Here is a 12,311-nt window from a genome sequence, read left to right as displayed (position 1 = left end):
GAAAACATGGACACACATGCACCTGGAAGAAGAGAATAATGAATAGCATTTACCACCAGGCAGTCAGTACTGGCATGGCTTTTAAGAGCTGTGAAGACTTCAGAAACTTCTTTGGCAAACCATTTTATGTTAAACAATAGAAATACTGTAGAAGCCATGATAAAGGAAAACCTAAAACCAGTTAATGTCCTGAGTTTTAAAAAAAGCAATAGAAAACAGCATGTAATAAGGTGAAACCTATTAAACACACACACACAATCAAATAATCAAAAACTCTAACTCATTCTTTAGTAATATAATATTGTATTACAAAGTTCTCTTGCTAGTCTTGAGACTGTAGATACTGTAGAAATAATTTTATGTAGAGTGCAAAACCTGGAAGAATATGAGAGTTGACAGTAAGAGCAGCTTTTTATTTTGTATGAAATGGCACTTTAACAATACTGGTTTTCCCCAAATTAATGTACAGTCAGTTTTATCATTTTAAGCACATCAAGCTGCCTCCAACTTATTTTCTCTTCTGTAAACTACTGGTATGCTTAGGCATTTCATATCACTCAAAACATTTATTCATCAATTGTATGTGTATCTGTCTTTTGAAAACGGAATCATATTTAAAATACACTAAAGAAAATTACTTTTCCTTTTTTTTTTTTGGTGAGCATTTGAAAGGTAGGGTAAATTCAGCCTCTTCACTGTGTTTTCTTTTCTTTTTTTTCTTTTTATGGTCACTTTGGTAACCACTGGAGTCACTGCCTTGGAAACTAGGGTCCTGGTCCTGATCTTCCTTTTTATTTTTCTTCTTCTTCTTTTTCTTTGGCTCTTCCTCCCAGAGGTCATTCACATTATTAGTATTCTGCAGGGCTGACTCTTCCATTGGAGTGTCATCTGCAAAATCTGCTAGCTTGGCAGTACCACTGTCTACTTCATATGTCTCTGGGTCTTTCTTCTTTTTCTTTTTCTTCTTAGCAGGTTTTTCAGCAGCTTCCTCGGTGCCATTTTCTGTAACTTCTTCAGAAACTTCAGAGTGCTTGAATTGTAAACTATAAATTAACAGTTAAAAAATTTTAACAGAGCAATAAGCAAAAAACAAATAAGAAAATGAGATCAATATATTCTAACAGGCTAAGATTTTCTAAATAATGACAGCAGTACAAGACACATAACCAAGGCATAAATTCCAAATATTCTATCCTGTTATCCCTCAACCCACTAAAATATGAATGTTAAATTGAAAAATATTAAATTTAACATTAAATGTTAAAATCTTTCTTTATGAAGAACTTCTCCCAGACCCTTTCCACACATAAAAATGACATAAAAATCTTGTCAAAACATGTCTTCCAAGTTTTGCGTTGTTTCAGAAGAATTTGATCACTCAACATTAAACATCACAATACTTAGGCTTATTAACCAAACCACTGACGTCGCATAGAAAATATGCTCCTGTATGTATCAAAGCAATGGAGTTTCCAGTCTATTTTAATCCTGTTTCAAATAGTAGTCTATTGTTTACTTAGCTGATAGTACGACAGTGTTACTTAAACATTGTGAATTATTTTATACTACTAAAATAAAACATGGATCAATGAAGTAGTTCTCTCTCCAGAACTTCAGTCTTACACGGTAGCACTAGGCACATATACCTAGGCAATACCAATGACAACTTTAGAAATTCAGTTCCTCAGTCACACTAGTCAGTCACGTTTCAATGCTTAATAGTGAGGCTACTGTATTATGCATATATACTATACTTTTGTCATCACAGAAATTGTACGGCTGTTCCAGAACTTCAACACACACGCTTGTAATTTAAAGACAAAATCTAGAAAAAATTATTAGCAAAAGCAGCATTCTAAGAGTTGTCTCTCTCCTTCTTCCTTTAAACTTGACTCCCACGGAAAGAAGTTCAAGATCAGAGTTTCTTATAATAATTTCAATACAGAATACAGAAATTAAAATATCTGACACAGATAACAATAATCAACACACTCTTTTGTGTGTAAAAACAAAGCAAGCCAATAGCTTCAAGTTTAGAGGCAGAATTAAAAAGAGTGAACAAAATAGAAAACATTCAGCAAAACTGAGCTATTAAATATTAAAATACAGACCAGCTAGCTAGACAGAGTTTTAAAATATTTATTTGATGCACTGTTACAGATTACTTAAGAATACTGTTTATATTGACTTTATGGTTTGAAACCATGAATATTCCTATAAACAGGTATTTTTAAAGAGGGGTTATGTTCTCTAAATTCAGAATTAAATGGAAATTACTAAGTACCTAATGGTAATTATGTAATGATAAACTAACCTTGTGATATTTAGTTTTCCCCGAATGCAGAATACTCCAGCAGTATCTGAGTCTAAACGAAATACTTCAAATTCCAGTTCATCACCCATGTTTATCTCCATGGTTTGCCACTGCTCAGCTGACAACTGCTCAGGTTTAGGAATGGAGGCATTGAAACACCCATGTACTAAACAGCCAATGTGGCTAGAAGACACTTTATTAACTATACCCTGGGAAGAAGAAGGAAGAAAGAGCATAACATAAAGAACAGATCCACAAAGTTAAAAGGTGAACCAGAGTCTACAAACTTCAAATAATCTTCAAAGAGCAAACATCAAATTAATGGTCTAATATGGAAAAGGTTTACCTCAATTAAAACAACACGTCATGTCAAAATATCACTTTAGAATACCATGGGGTTTTGAGAAAGCTCAACTTAATTAAATAAGTAATTGCAAATTAACTGTCTAACTGTGCACATTAACTGTCTAACTAGTTTAACTAACCTGCCCCCATCGCCCCGGCCAAGAAAGAAAACCACCTAATCTTCCCACTGCAGGATTCCTTGGGGAGGAGATTATTACTCTTTAGCTACATTGAAACCAAGCAGAAAAATACTCTCATATAGGCTATAAAAAGATCTCATATGTGTTTTATAACTAGGATCCATGTTATGTTTCCATAAAGACACCAAATTTAAAACCTTAAAAATGCATTCTTTAATTATTTAATTTAGCATGATGCAAGCATTCTATTAGAAGGCAGTTTATCCTTTACATGTAAACATTGACCATGGCTATTTTTGGCTAAATCACAAAAGTATTATTAGAAGCTTTAAAGCTAAAATAAAAGTATGTACTATATGATTTTAAGATCAGACTTTGAATAAAACTTATTTTTCTTCTCAGCGTCAATATACACAAAGCATATGCATGAGAACTTTCAATATTAAAAAATCACATTTTCTGAATTACAGAACAGCAAATAATACTGACTTGTATACAATGCTGTTTAAAATGAGCAACCTTTTACACATGTGACAGAATAAAACTTCACTATTTGTCATGATCAGAAGTCTTAGTGTTCCCAATGGTAGCTTCCAGACAGTCTAGATAAACAAACTGGTACATCCTTAAAATAAAAGATTATTCAGTAATAAAGATAAATAGGTTCTCACCATACGAAGACGAGGAAGAACCTTAAACGCATATTGCTAAGTGAAAGAAGTCAATTTGAAAAGGATACATACCCTATTATTCTTTTTTTAAAAGGCAAAACTATGCAGACAGTAAAAAGATCAGTGGTTGCCAGGGATTAGAGAGGATGGATGGAGGGAAGGAAGGAGAAATGAGTAGGTGGAGCACAAGGGAGTTTTAGGAGAGAAAATCTATTCTGTATGATACTATAATGGTAGATAAGTGTCATGATACTTTTGTGGAAACCCATAGATGGTAGCACACAAAGACTGAACTCTAATGTAAACTACAGACTTGACTTGATAATAATGTTATCAATATTGGCACAAAAATTGTAACAAATGCACCATACTAATGCAACATAATGTTAATAATAGGGGAAAATGCATATTTGGGGAAGGCGTGGTTATATGGGAACTCTATACTTTCACTTCCATTTTTCTGTAAACCCCAAGCTGCTGTTAAAAGTATATAAATTTTAGAAAATCAATGAAAGAAAAGCCTTTTTAATATATGAATCTAGAAAATGGGAAAGCTACATGAAGAAGAGAGTGGATCTCAAGGCCTACCTCACACTATACACAAAAATTATTTGAGAATAATCACAGACCTAAATGGAAAAGCTAAAACTAAAAGCTTGTAGAATTTGACAGAAGAATATCTGCATAACCTTTAAGTGGACAAATTTCTTTGATAGGATCCAGAAAGCAACAGTCATAAAAATATAAAATGATAAATTGGACCTCATCAAAATTAAAAGTACCTGTTTATCAAATAATATCATTAAAACTTAACAGACAAGTCACAAACTGAAAGAAAATATCCAAAATATTTATCTGAAAATAATTTGTTTAAAGACCAAAAGGAACTGCTACAAGTCAATAATAAAAATACAAAAACCCTATTAAAAATGGGCAAAATACTTGAACAGACCCTTCTTATTGAAATATATGAAAACCTGCTCACGAGGGAAATGAAAATGCAAATGAAAACCATAATGAGATACCACTATATGTCCATCAGTAAAATTAAGAGACAACAGCAAATGTTAATAAGGAAACAGTGAATGGAAGTGTTAAATGGGAAATTAGTCTGACAATGTTTTTATATAAACACCCTGTGACCTAGCTCTTCTACTTCTAGTTATTTACTTAAGAAAAATGAAAATGTATGTTTTCACTTATGTATCTGCAAACATGTCTGAAAATATATGTTTTCAATAGCTTTGTTCATAAAAGCCCCAGCCTAGAATCAATCCATCATTGAAGACAGATAATCATATTGTCCTTTCTAAGGAGATAGAATGGTATACGGACCTGAAAAAATTCACTGAACTGAACAATATGATCCGTACATTTTATAATATGTAAATTTTATCTGGCCAAATATTATTAATAATATTTAAAGAAAAACTGGGTAGTTGAAAATATTTGAGGACTGGATCTTGCAGCAGGTAGAATAAAAGGAACACTTTGCATTTCATACTTTCTATACAATCTGTTATTTCCATGTACATAAATATGTATGTTATTTCCATGTGTGTGTGTGTGTGTGTGTGTGTGTGTGTGTGTATGTATGTGTATTTTAGCAACAGGGTCCCACTGTTGCCCAGCCTGGAATGCATTGGCACAATCATTGCTCACTGTAGCCTTGAACTCCTGGACGCAAGCGATCCTCCTACCCCCAGCCTCCTGAGGAGCTGGGACTACAGATGCATGCCACCATCTGGCTAATTTTTTATTTTGTGTAGAGACGAGGTCTCACTATGTTGCCCAGGTTGGTCTTGACCTGCTGGTCTCAAGTGATCTTCCTGCCTCAGCTTCCCAAAATGCTGTGACTGTAGGTGTGCTGTGCCTGGCCTACATGTTTATATTTAAAATATAAATGAAAGTTAAGTTTGTTAATTTCCAAATACAAACCTGTCAACTTTAGTAGTCTAGCTATAAGATTCCAGTTTAATAGGCAAAGGATACTATTTATATTAATTTGATATTGAAAAATGAAAAAAATTAGAAGTACTTTGTATGTTTTGTCATGGTTAAACTGATCTATATTTTTAGGAACAGTATCAAGGGTTAGTTAACAGTTCTGATCTATTAGATTAAGCAATTCCTATACAAATTTATCAACTAAAGAAAAGAACATAACACACACACACACAAATATACATATGAACATGTGAATACACACACACACAGAACTACTGGAGGAAGAGAAGGGAAAGTAAAGAGTAAAAAAGGATATATCTCAGTAGATTTCATATCAACATCTGCATTTCCAGTTTATGAAAAATGGGAAGACCTTTCCCACAGAGCTTCCACTTCCAAGGCACAGACTGGCTGCCCTATTCTCTGTCATTCATACATTTTCATTACTGCCTCGTTCATTTGAATTTCTGTTTCATATACTGCTATATTCTTTGAATCCTTTATAAAGAAATGGTATTTGTGTAGAATTGAGAACTTTTGAAATCATAATAATTGATTTTTTTCCCCTTAAAATCATTCTATTACTATGAAAATAATAAAGTGGATGGGACATATATTCTGGGCATGCATGTGTTTTAGGAGAGTGTTTAAAAACTTACCTAAGTTTGAATAATACAAATTAATTTTTCCTTAAAAATAGTATTTATTTACTCACAATAGGAATTTGAGTCGAAAGGTATATTACACCTCTTAAAATGTTCCAAGTTGCATAATTATATAATTACATAAAGAAAGCTAGAAAAAATGATAAACATACCATAAGCTTTTGCCCTGGTTCAGGGGAAAAAATAACAAAATCGGCTTCGATGTTAAGATGAATGTGTCCTTGATCATCATAAATATCTCCCAGTTCTCCCACAACTTTGATGTTATCATATGCAATAGGGACACCTAAAAGGCTGTAAGAAGAAAAAGTTGATAATAGTATCTTTTATCCCATTTATTTATGTTTTTTTGGAGACAGGGTCTTGCTCTGTTGCCCAGGCTAGGGTGCAGTGACATGAACAGGGCTCACTGCAGCTTCAATCTCCTGGGCTCAAGTGATCCTCCTGCCTCAGTCTCCCAAAGTGCTGAGATTATAGGTGCGCATCACTGCACTCTTTCAAACCAGGTCATTTTCATACTTATGCTAAGAGTCCAAAACTTATACATCTCCTAAGTACACCACCCATGTCAAAAACAATAGTATATGATTAGTCTGTAATAACTATATTAGTCCCATTCACAAATGGATTCTGATATGTTGGCTAAGTTAAAATGATGATTCAAGATACTCAGAAATAAAATGTCCAATTAATGCATGAGCAGGAAATCAACCCTTCTTCCCTTGCCAAGTCCCATTCTTTCTATCCTATTTGAATTCTTCAAGTCATGCTAGGATAGAAAGAGTGGGACTTAGCAAGAAAAAAGTGTATTTTGTGAGCATGACTGAGTAAGAGGCAATTCTGGTATTATAAACCATTACTGAATTTCAGTACTTGACAGCATATAGCAAGGGAAGCATTACAGTTAAAGTCAAAGCCCCTGAATGTTAAAATCAATGACTTAATAGAGAAAATCCCAGGCTTCAACTGTTGCTAATAAAAGCAAATGTTAATACAACTACATTATTTATGAACTAACACTTTAGTCTACAAATGTAACCGTCAGGATTAAGGGATAACTATTAAGGAGAAAGACTCAGCGGTGGGAGGCAGAGGGTGCAGTGAGTGGAGATCTCGCCACTGCACTCCAGCCTGGGCATTAGAGGGAGACTCCATCTCAAACAAATGAATAAATAAATAAATAAATAAATAAATAAAAAATAAACAAAACCTGGTGGCTTCATTACCATACCACTACTTGTTAGAGAAAACTTCCCTGACTCCCCTAGGCAAAGCTGAAATCACTCCTCTACTCCTATAGAACAACTTTTCCACTGTTCTTAGCCTAATTGTATTGAACCTATCTGTAGTATGTTTGAATTTCACACGACTCTAAGGCCTTTGATGGCAGATTTTTTGTTAAACTCAATTAAACTTCTAACACAATTTACATAAAATAAGGGAAATAATTTATCCCTAATAGATATTATTTAGTAAAACAGCCAGAAGCCACAGAAAATAAACTTTAAGACCTACCAAATTAGGAGAATCCTAACTGAGAGACTTACTTGGGAGAACAATCTTTTGAGGTTTTAATTTCTGCACGTGGCATTCCTAAGACGGAATCATCCTATCACTAAGACAATGTTAGGGACACAGAAAACAGAGTTAGAGAATAGGAAGAAAAAGTAACCACCATACTAGACAGAAAAGCAAAAATTAAGACTTTATTTCCCCTAATCAAAGCCTTGTCTCTCAACTATTAGAGAGTGATTCTCAAGTGGAAAGAGCACTGTGGTCCCCTGTGGGGCACAAGGGAGGCGGGGGCATTTGGAAATTTGTGATGCTATTCATGGTTATCATAAACTTTGCAGAAGCCAGGGAAGAAAAGAGTCTGCCATATACAGGACCGTCCTGTACAATAAGGAAATATTAATAGCTCTGACTTTTGAATAAACAGACAAATCTGTTTACAAATAGGTAGGCACATAATTTAACTCTTAAAAAATATAAACGCAAAGTCATCTTTGCATAGTTTTAATATATATTAAAATTATCAGGAATTCAGCAATATATAAATTCAAGTGCGATTTTATTAAAAGTCATCAGATATGTGAACACAGGCACCCAACACTATAAACTTTTTCTTCCTTCACTTTTGTTTTTCAGATACCATCCTAAATGGGTATCAGGGCAAGGTGGTAGCCTCATTTTAGTTCTTTAGTAATATATGTTCAAGTTTTGTCCCTTATTAGCAAAGCATAGTTCAAAGCATGGTGCCTGATTTGCACCTGAATAAACAGGAGTCTTCAGCATACTCAAGTAATGTGGAAGGAATGGTGTCCAGATCTGTTCAGAGCCACTCTGGGTGACTTTCCCCTAGCCTGTCAAGTGCAGGCAATACTGGTTACAGAAAACAAAATAGTTGCTTGTGTTTCCAGATGTTATGACCACTTTGTATATTCTTAAATCTCTCAAAACCATCCCCTCTAATCATTTTCTCTTAGACAATTATAACATTATCTTAATTCGTCTCCTTGTCCACTTTCTCATCCTATTTGGTAGCTAACCATTAAGGCTACCAAATGCTGTTTCTTAAAGTGCAAATCTGATATGCCAGGACTGCAAACGTGCTACTTTCTCAAAAGTGTGTGAGGTCTCAGAGTTAAAGGGTATTGAGAGGATGAAGCACTAACCCTGCCTAAGAAAACAGAAACACAAAAGGAAAAACAACTCCACCTTTCACCCCAAAAACCAAAAACTGGCAATGGCAAGAAGGGAAAAGCAAAATGGCCATCCTCTCTGAGTAATTTTTGACCCCCTGCCCTTCTCTCCAGTGACTTCCAGTGCCTTTCCCCTGACATAAACCTTAGTCTACTTATATAATAGATACAGCTCTCTAGGCAAAGCATACCAGTTCACATCCAGTATCTGTTTGTTTATGCCACTCTCTGCCTGTAATACTATCATGTGAAAGTACCCTTTTCCATCAAGTTGTTCTCAAAGGTCCCAAGATCCAAATTCAAGACTCCTAATATAGATTTCTGTCAAATTTTAACACTTCACTATTTATTGGCTTGAATCTGTATCTCTACTACAGCTTACAGCTCCTTGAAACAGGGATTTTATTTTTTGTTTGTTTTTATATCTCAAGTTCGCGGTATATAATAAAAACATACAAGAACCGTGTGTTGGTGCTTGGCAGAAGCTGTATATTCTAGACATGCTTGATTATTAACCAGTGTGTGTAGGTCCAGGATCCCTTAAGAAAGTGGTAAAAGCTTTGGATACCAGTGCCCAAGGAACTTCACATGGGAATTCCTGAAGGGCAAGCATGAATTCCTAGGAAATCCATTTACTCTAGTTTTAGAACCCTCCAATTTGAACCAAAGTATAGTCCAGAGGAATACTAAAGCACATGCCCACACCCCCTCCACACACATACTTCTGTAATTCTGAGTTTTCAGGTTGCTTTTGAATACTGTAATATAAATGAATACGTTTTGGGTTTTTCTCTCCCAAAAGCAACAGGCTTACTAGTCCGATTGCATAAATCGTCTTAACAACAACAACAACAACAACAACAACAACAACAAACACTAAACTAATGGCATTTCCATCATCCCCATATCAGATCCAAGAGAAGAGAACCTGGGGAAATTACCAGAGCAAAATCCAACAAAAACGTGCTTCATGTTTTACAAGTCGAACAGTTGTATTAGCTTCATGTGCAATCTTCTATGGAATGAGAATCTACTTAAGCACTGCAAACCAAATTTTTATTGTCAAATGAGAAAACATCATCCGGAAAGAGATAAATGAAACGTTGAATGCCATACAGAACGGGGCCTACTAGGTCTCCAGACCCCTGCTCTGTTCCTAACCCTACCATCACGGATCTAGAGCGAGAATCTCCACTTCCTCCGCCCACACCTGAACTTCACCTTTAAGTTTTCTTCTCTATCTATGAAAGGGACCCTGTATAGATCTTTACCAGAGCGGTACTGGCCTTGAGGGACGGATCGCGACTCTAGAATTCCACGAAGCTAAGCTCTGGGGGGCAGTGAGACCTTTACCATTTCCCCCTTTTTTGCTACGTCACCAGCACATCCACCTGCTGGTACTTCCCGTGCACAAAAGAAGGAACAGGCAAAGAGATCGGTACCTCTCAGAATAGCGCAGGAGCTCCGCATCCAGCTGCTCTCGAATGCCAGTGCGTTTCCTGTTAAGGTATCGGGGCGACAGAGCGATGTGCCTTCGGTGCGGCCCGGCCACCAGGCATGAGTAGCGACTGTTCACCAGCGCACAAGCAGTGGCATAAGTCGGCAACTCTAGGCAAGGTAGGACGCCAGCCTGCCCTACCAGAGACCCATCAGAAGCCGCCTTTTGCCGCGGCGTCTCTGAACAACCCGCAGCCATGCTGCTTGTCAAGGTTCCGGTGGCGCTCACCGTTGACGCAAGCGCAATTGCCTGTCCCCGACGCTCTTTTACGTCATCCACCAAGTACCACGCCCCTAGGAATTTCCTCTCCTTACGCTGCATTATGCAGTCTGGCCAACAGGGGGAGACAGCTTTTTCGCGCTTCTAAGAGGAGTTTAGAGCCTTAAGTATATATTGAGCATGCGCTAAGCCAATCAACTGCTTTTTTTTGAGGGCGGGCGAATGTGTGTTTTTCCACCGAAGCTTATTTGATTTACTAGGTAGCTTAAAAAGGGGGGTTCTAAGTTTGATAATTTCCATTAGTAAGGTGGTTTGGTACAATTTTACAGACTTGGACTGTACAGTAAAGACTCAAAATATTTATGGAGTATATTTTATGCAGTACACAAAATCCTAAGCAACAGCTCAGATAATTCAAATGCAACAAGTCTGAAAACGCGCCCACTGTTGATCTCCTGTTCCGCTTCTCTCTTCATTAAGCAATTGCTAAATCGGGGAATCACATCACAGCCAAGGTGTCAGCCTCGGATCCTCCTGTATTGCCTTAGGTGGAAATATTGTATTTGGACACTATCCTCTTCCCCTGTTGCCAAAACTTCCGGACACACTGCCTGTGGAAGCCTAGCTTAATGGTCGAGAGGACCCTCTGGGGCAGCCAGAGCTTCCCTGAAACACATATGATCATGTTGTGTCCCTCTAGGATAAAACAAACTCCTGAAAATGGTTTATAAGTTAAAAGGCCATTTTGTGATCAGCCCACTGCTTCCTCTTCAGCCTCATTTGTCACACTCCCCACCCCAGTGTTATGCTCCTTGATCCACTCTCAGGTCTCTCTTTAGTCTCAAGCTGTTCCTTCTTCTAGGGAATATAACAGCATTTTTCACAAGGGTAAATTCTACTCATCTACGAATTTATAGCTTAGATTTTACATTCTGTTCCTTCTCTGCTTTCAACCACCCTATTTCTGTTTCTCTATAAGGATTAGGTAGTTAACCATCTATGTTGGTTTTTACGTTTATTTTATAATAACAGCCCATTTGCTTGCCTGTTCCATCAATAGATTCCTACAGTCACTAAAGTGGGTACCATAATATCTGTATTGTTCACTGCAGTGGCCCCCATGTCTCATCCCTCCTCCAAAGAAACAAAACCAAAACTAAGAAAAACCCAGTCAATGCATCCTCAGTGAATAACCTGACAATAAGTTAATAAATAAGTGATAAAGAACTCACGGCCTAAGTGGAAATGGGTTACACTGGGTAAGTGCAAGAGAAATGTATAGCAGTGATGTGAATACTGACATATTCCCTTCTCTCTTAGATACTGCAAAATGCCTCTAACCTCTCTAAACCTGATTTCTGACTTGTAAAATAGGAAAAATAATACTGCCTTAGAGAGATGATAGGAGGATCAAACAAGACAAATAAAAAGTATTTTCTTTAATATTCCTTAAATGACTGCAAACTCAGCATGAGATGATAGTAGGATGAAACTGCCCCCAAAATCTAATATTAGACATTTTAAGTCCATACATGGGAAACATAATGGCCTTTACCTTGATTTTGTTGCAAAGTCCTTTAATAGCCCTGTGCAGGACCCTTTTGTTCAGTGTGCTCAAACTTGGCTAAACCATGAAGTCACTTAATGTGAGGAGCTTTAAGAACTCCTGATGCCCAGACAACATCTCAGACCAATTCAATCAGAATCTCCCCAGGTGACTATGCCTTACCGTCAAGATGAATCTAGACCAGCTGCAAGTGATTCGAATGAAAACAATTTGGCCAAAAAAGGATATAGTAAAAGACAAGCT

At 36.6% G+C, this 12,311-nt stretch overlaps 1 protein-coding gene across 1 annotated transcript; it reads right to left on the bottom strand.

The window, feature by feature from the left end:
* Positions 1-375: 375 nt before the first annotated feature.
* TWISTNB (TWIST neighbor) lies at positions 376-10,545 on the bottom strand. Its single transcript, XM_032287039.1, has 4 exons — positions 10,227-10,545; positions 6,235-6,376; positions 2,315-2,523; positions 376-1,043 (listed from the first exon to the last, which is right to left on the bottom strand). Exons 1-4 carry the CDS (start codon positions 10,478-10,480, stop codon positions 635-637), a joined length of 1,014 nt encoding a protein of 337 aa, XP_032142930.1. The 5' UTR covers positions 10,481-10,545; the 3' UTR covers positions 376-634.
* Positions 10,546-12,311: the final 1,766 nt, after the last annotated feature.

This window comes from Sapajus apella, unplaced genomic scaffold (genome assembly GCF_009761245.1).
Source record: "Sapajus apella isolate SASKATOON/1434 unplaced genomic scaffold, GSC_monkey_1.0 scaffold19, whole genome shotgun sequence".
Lineage (NCBI taxonomy): Eukaryota > Metazoa > Chordata > Mammalia > Primates > Cebidae > Sapajus > Sapajus apella.
Note: the sequence above shows the minus strand (reverse complement) of the source record. Positions and strands in the feature narration are given on the sequence as shown.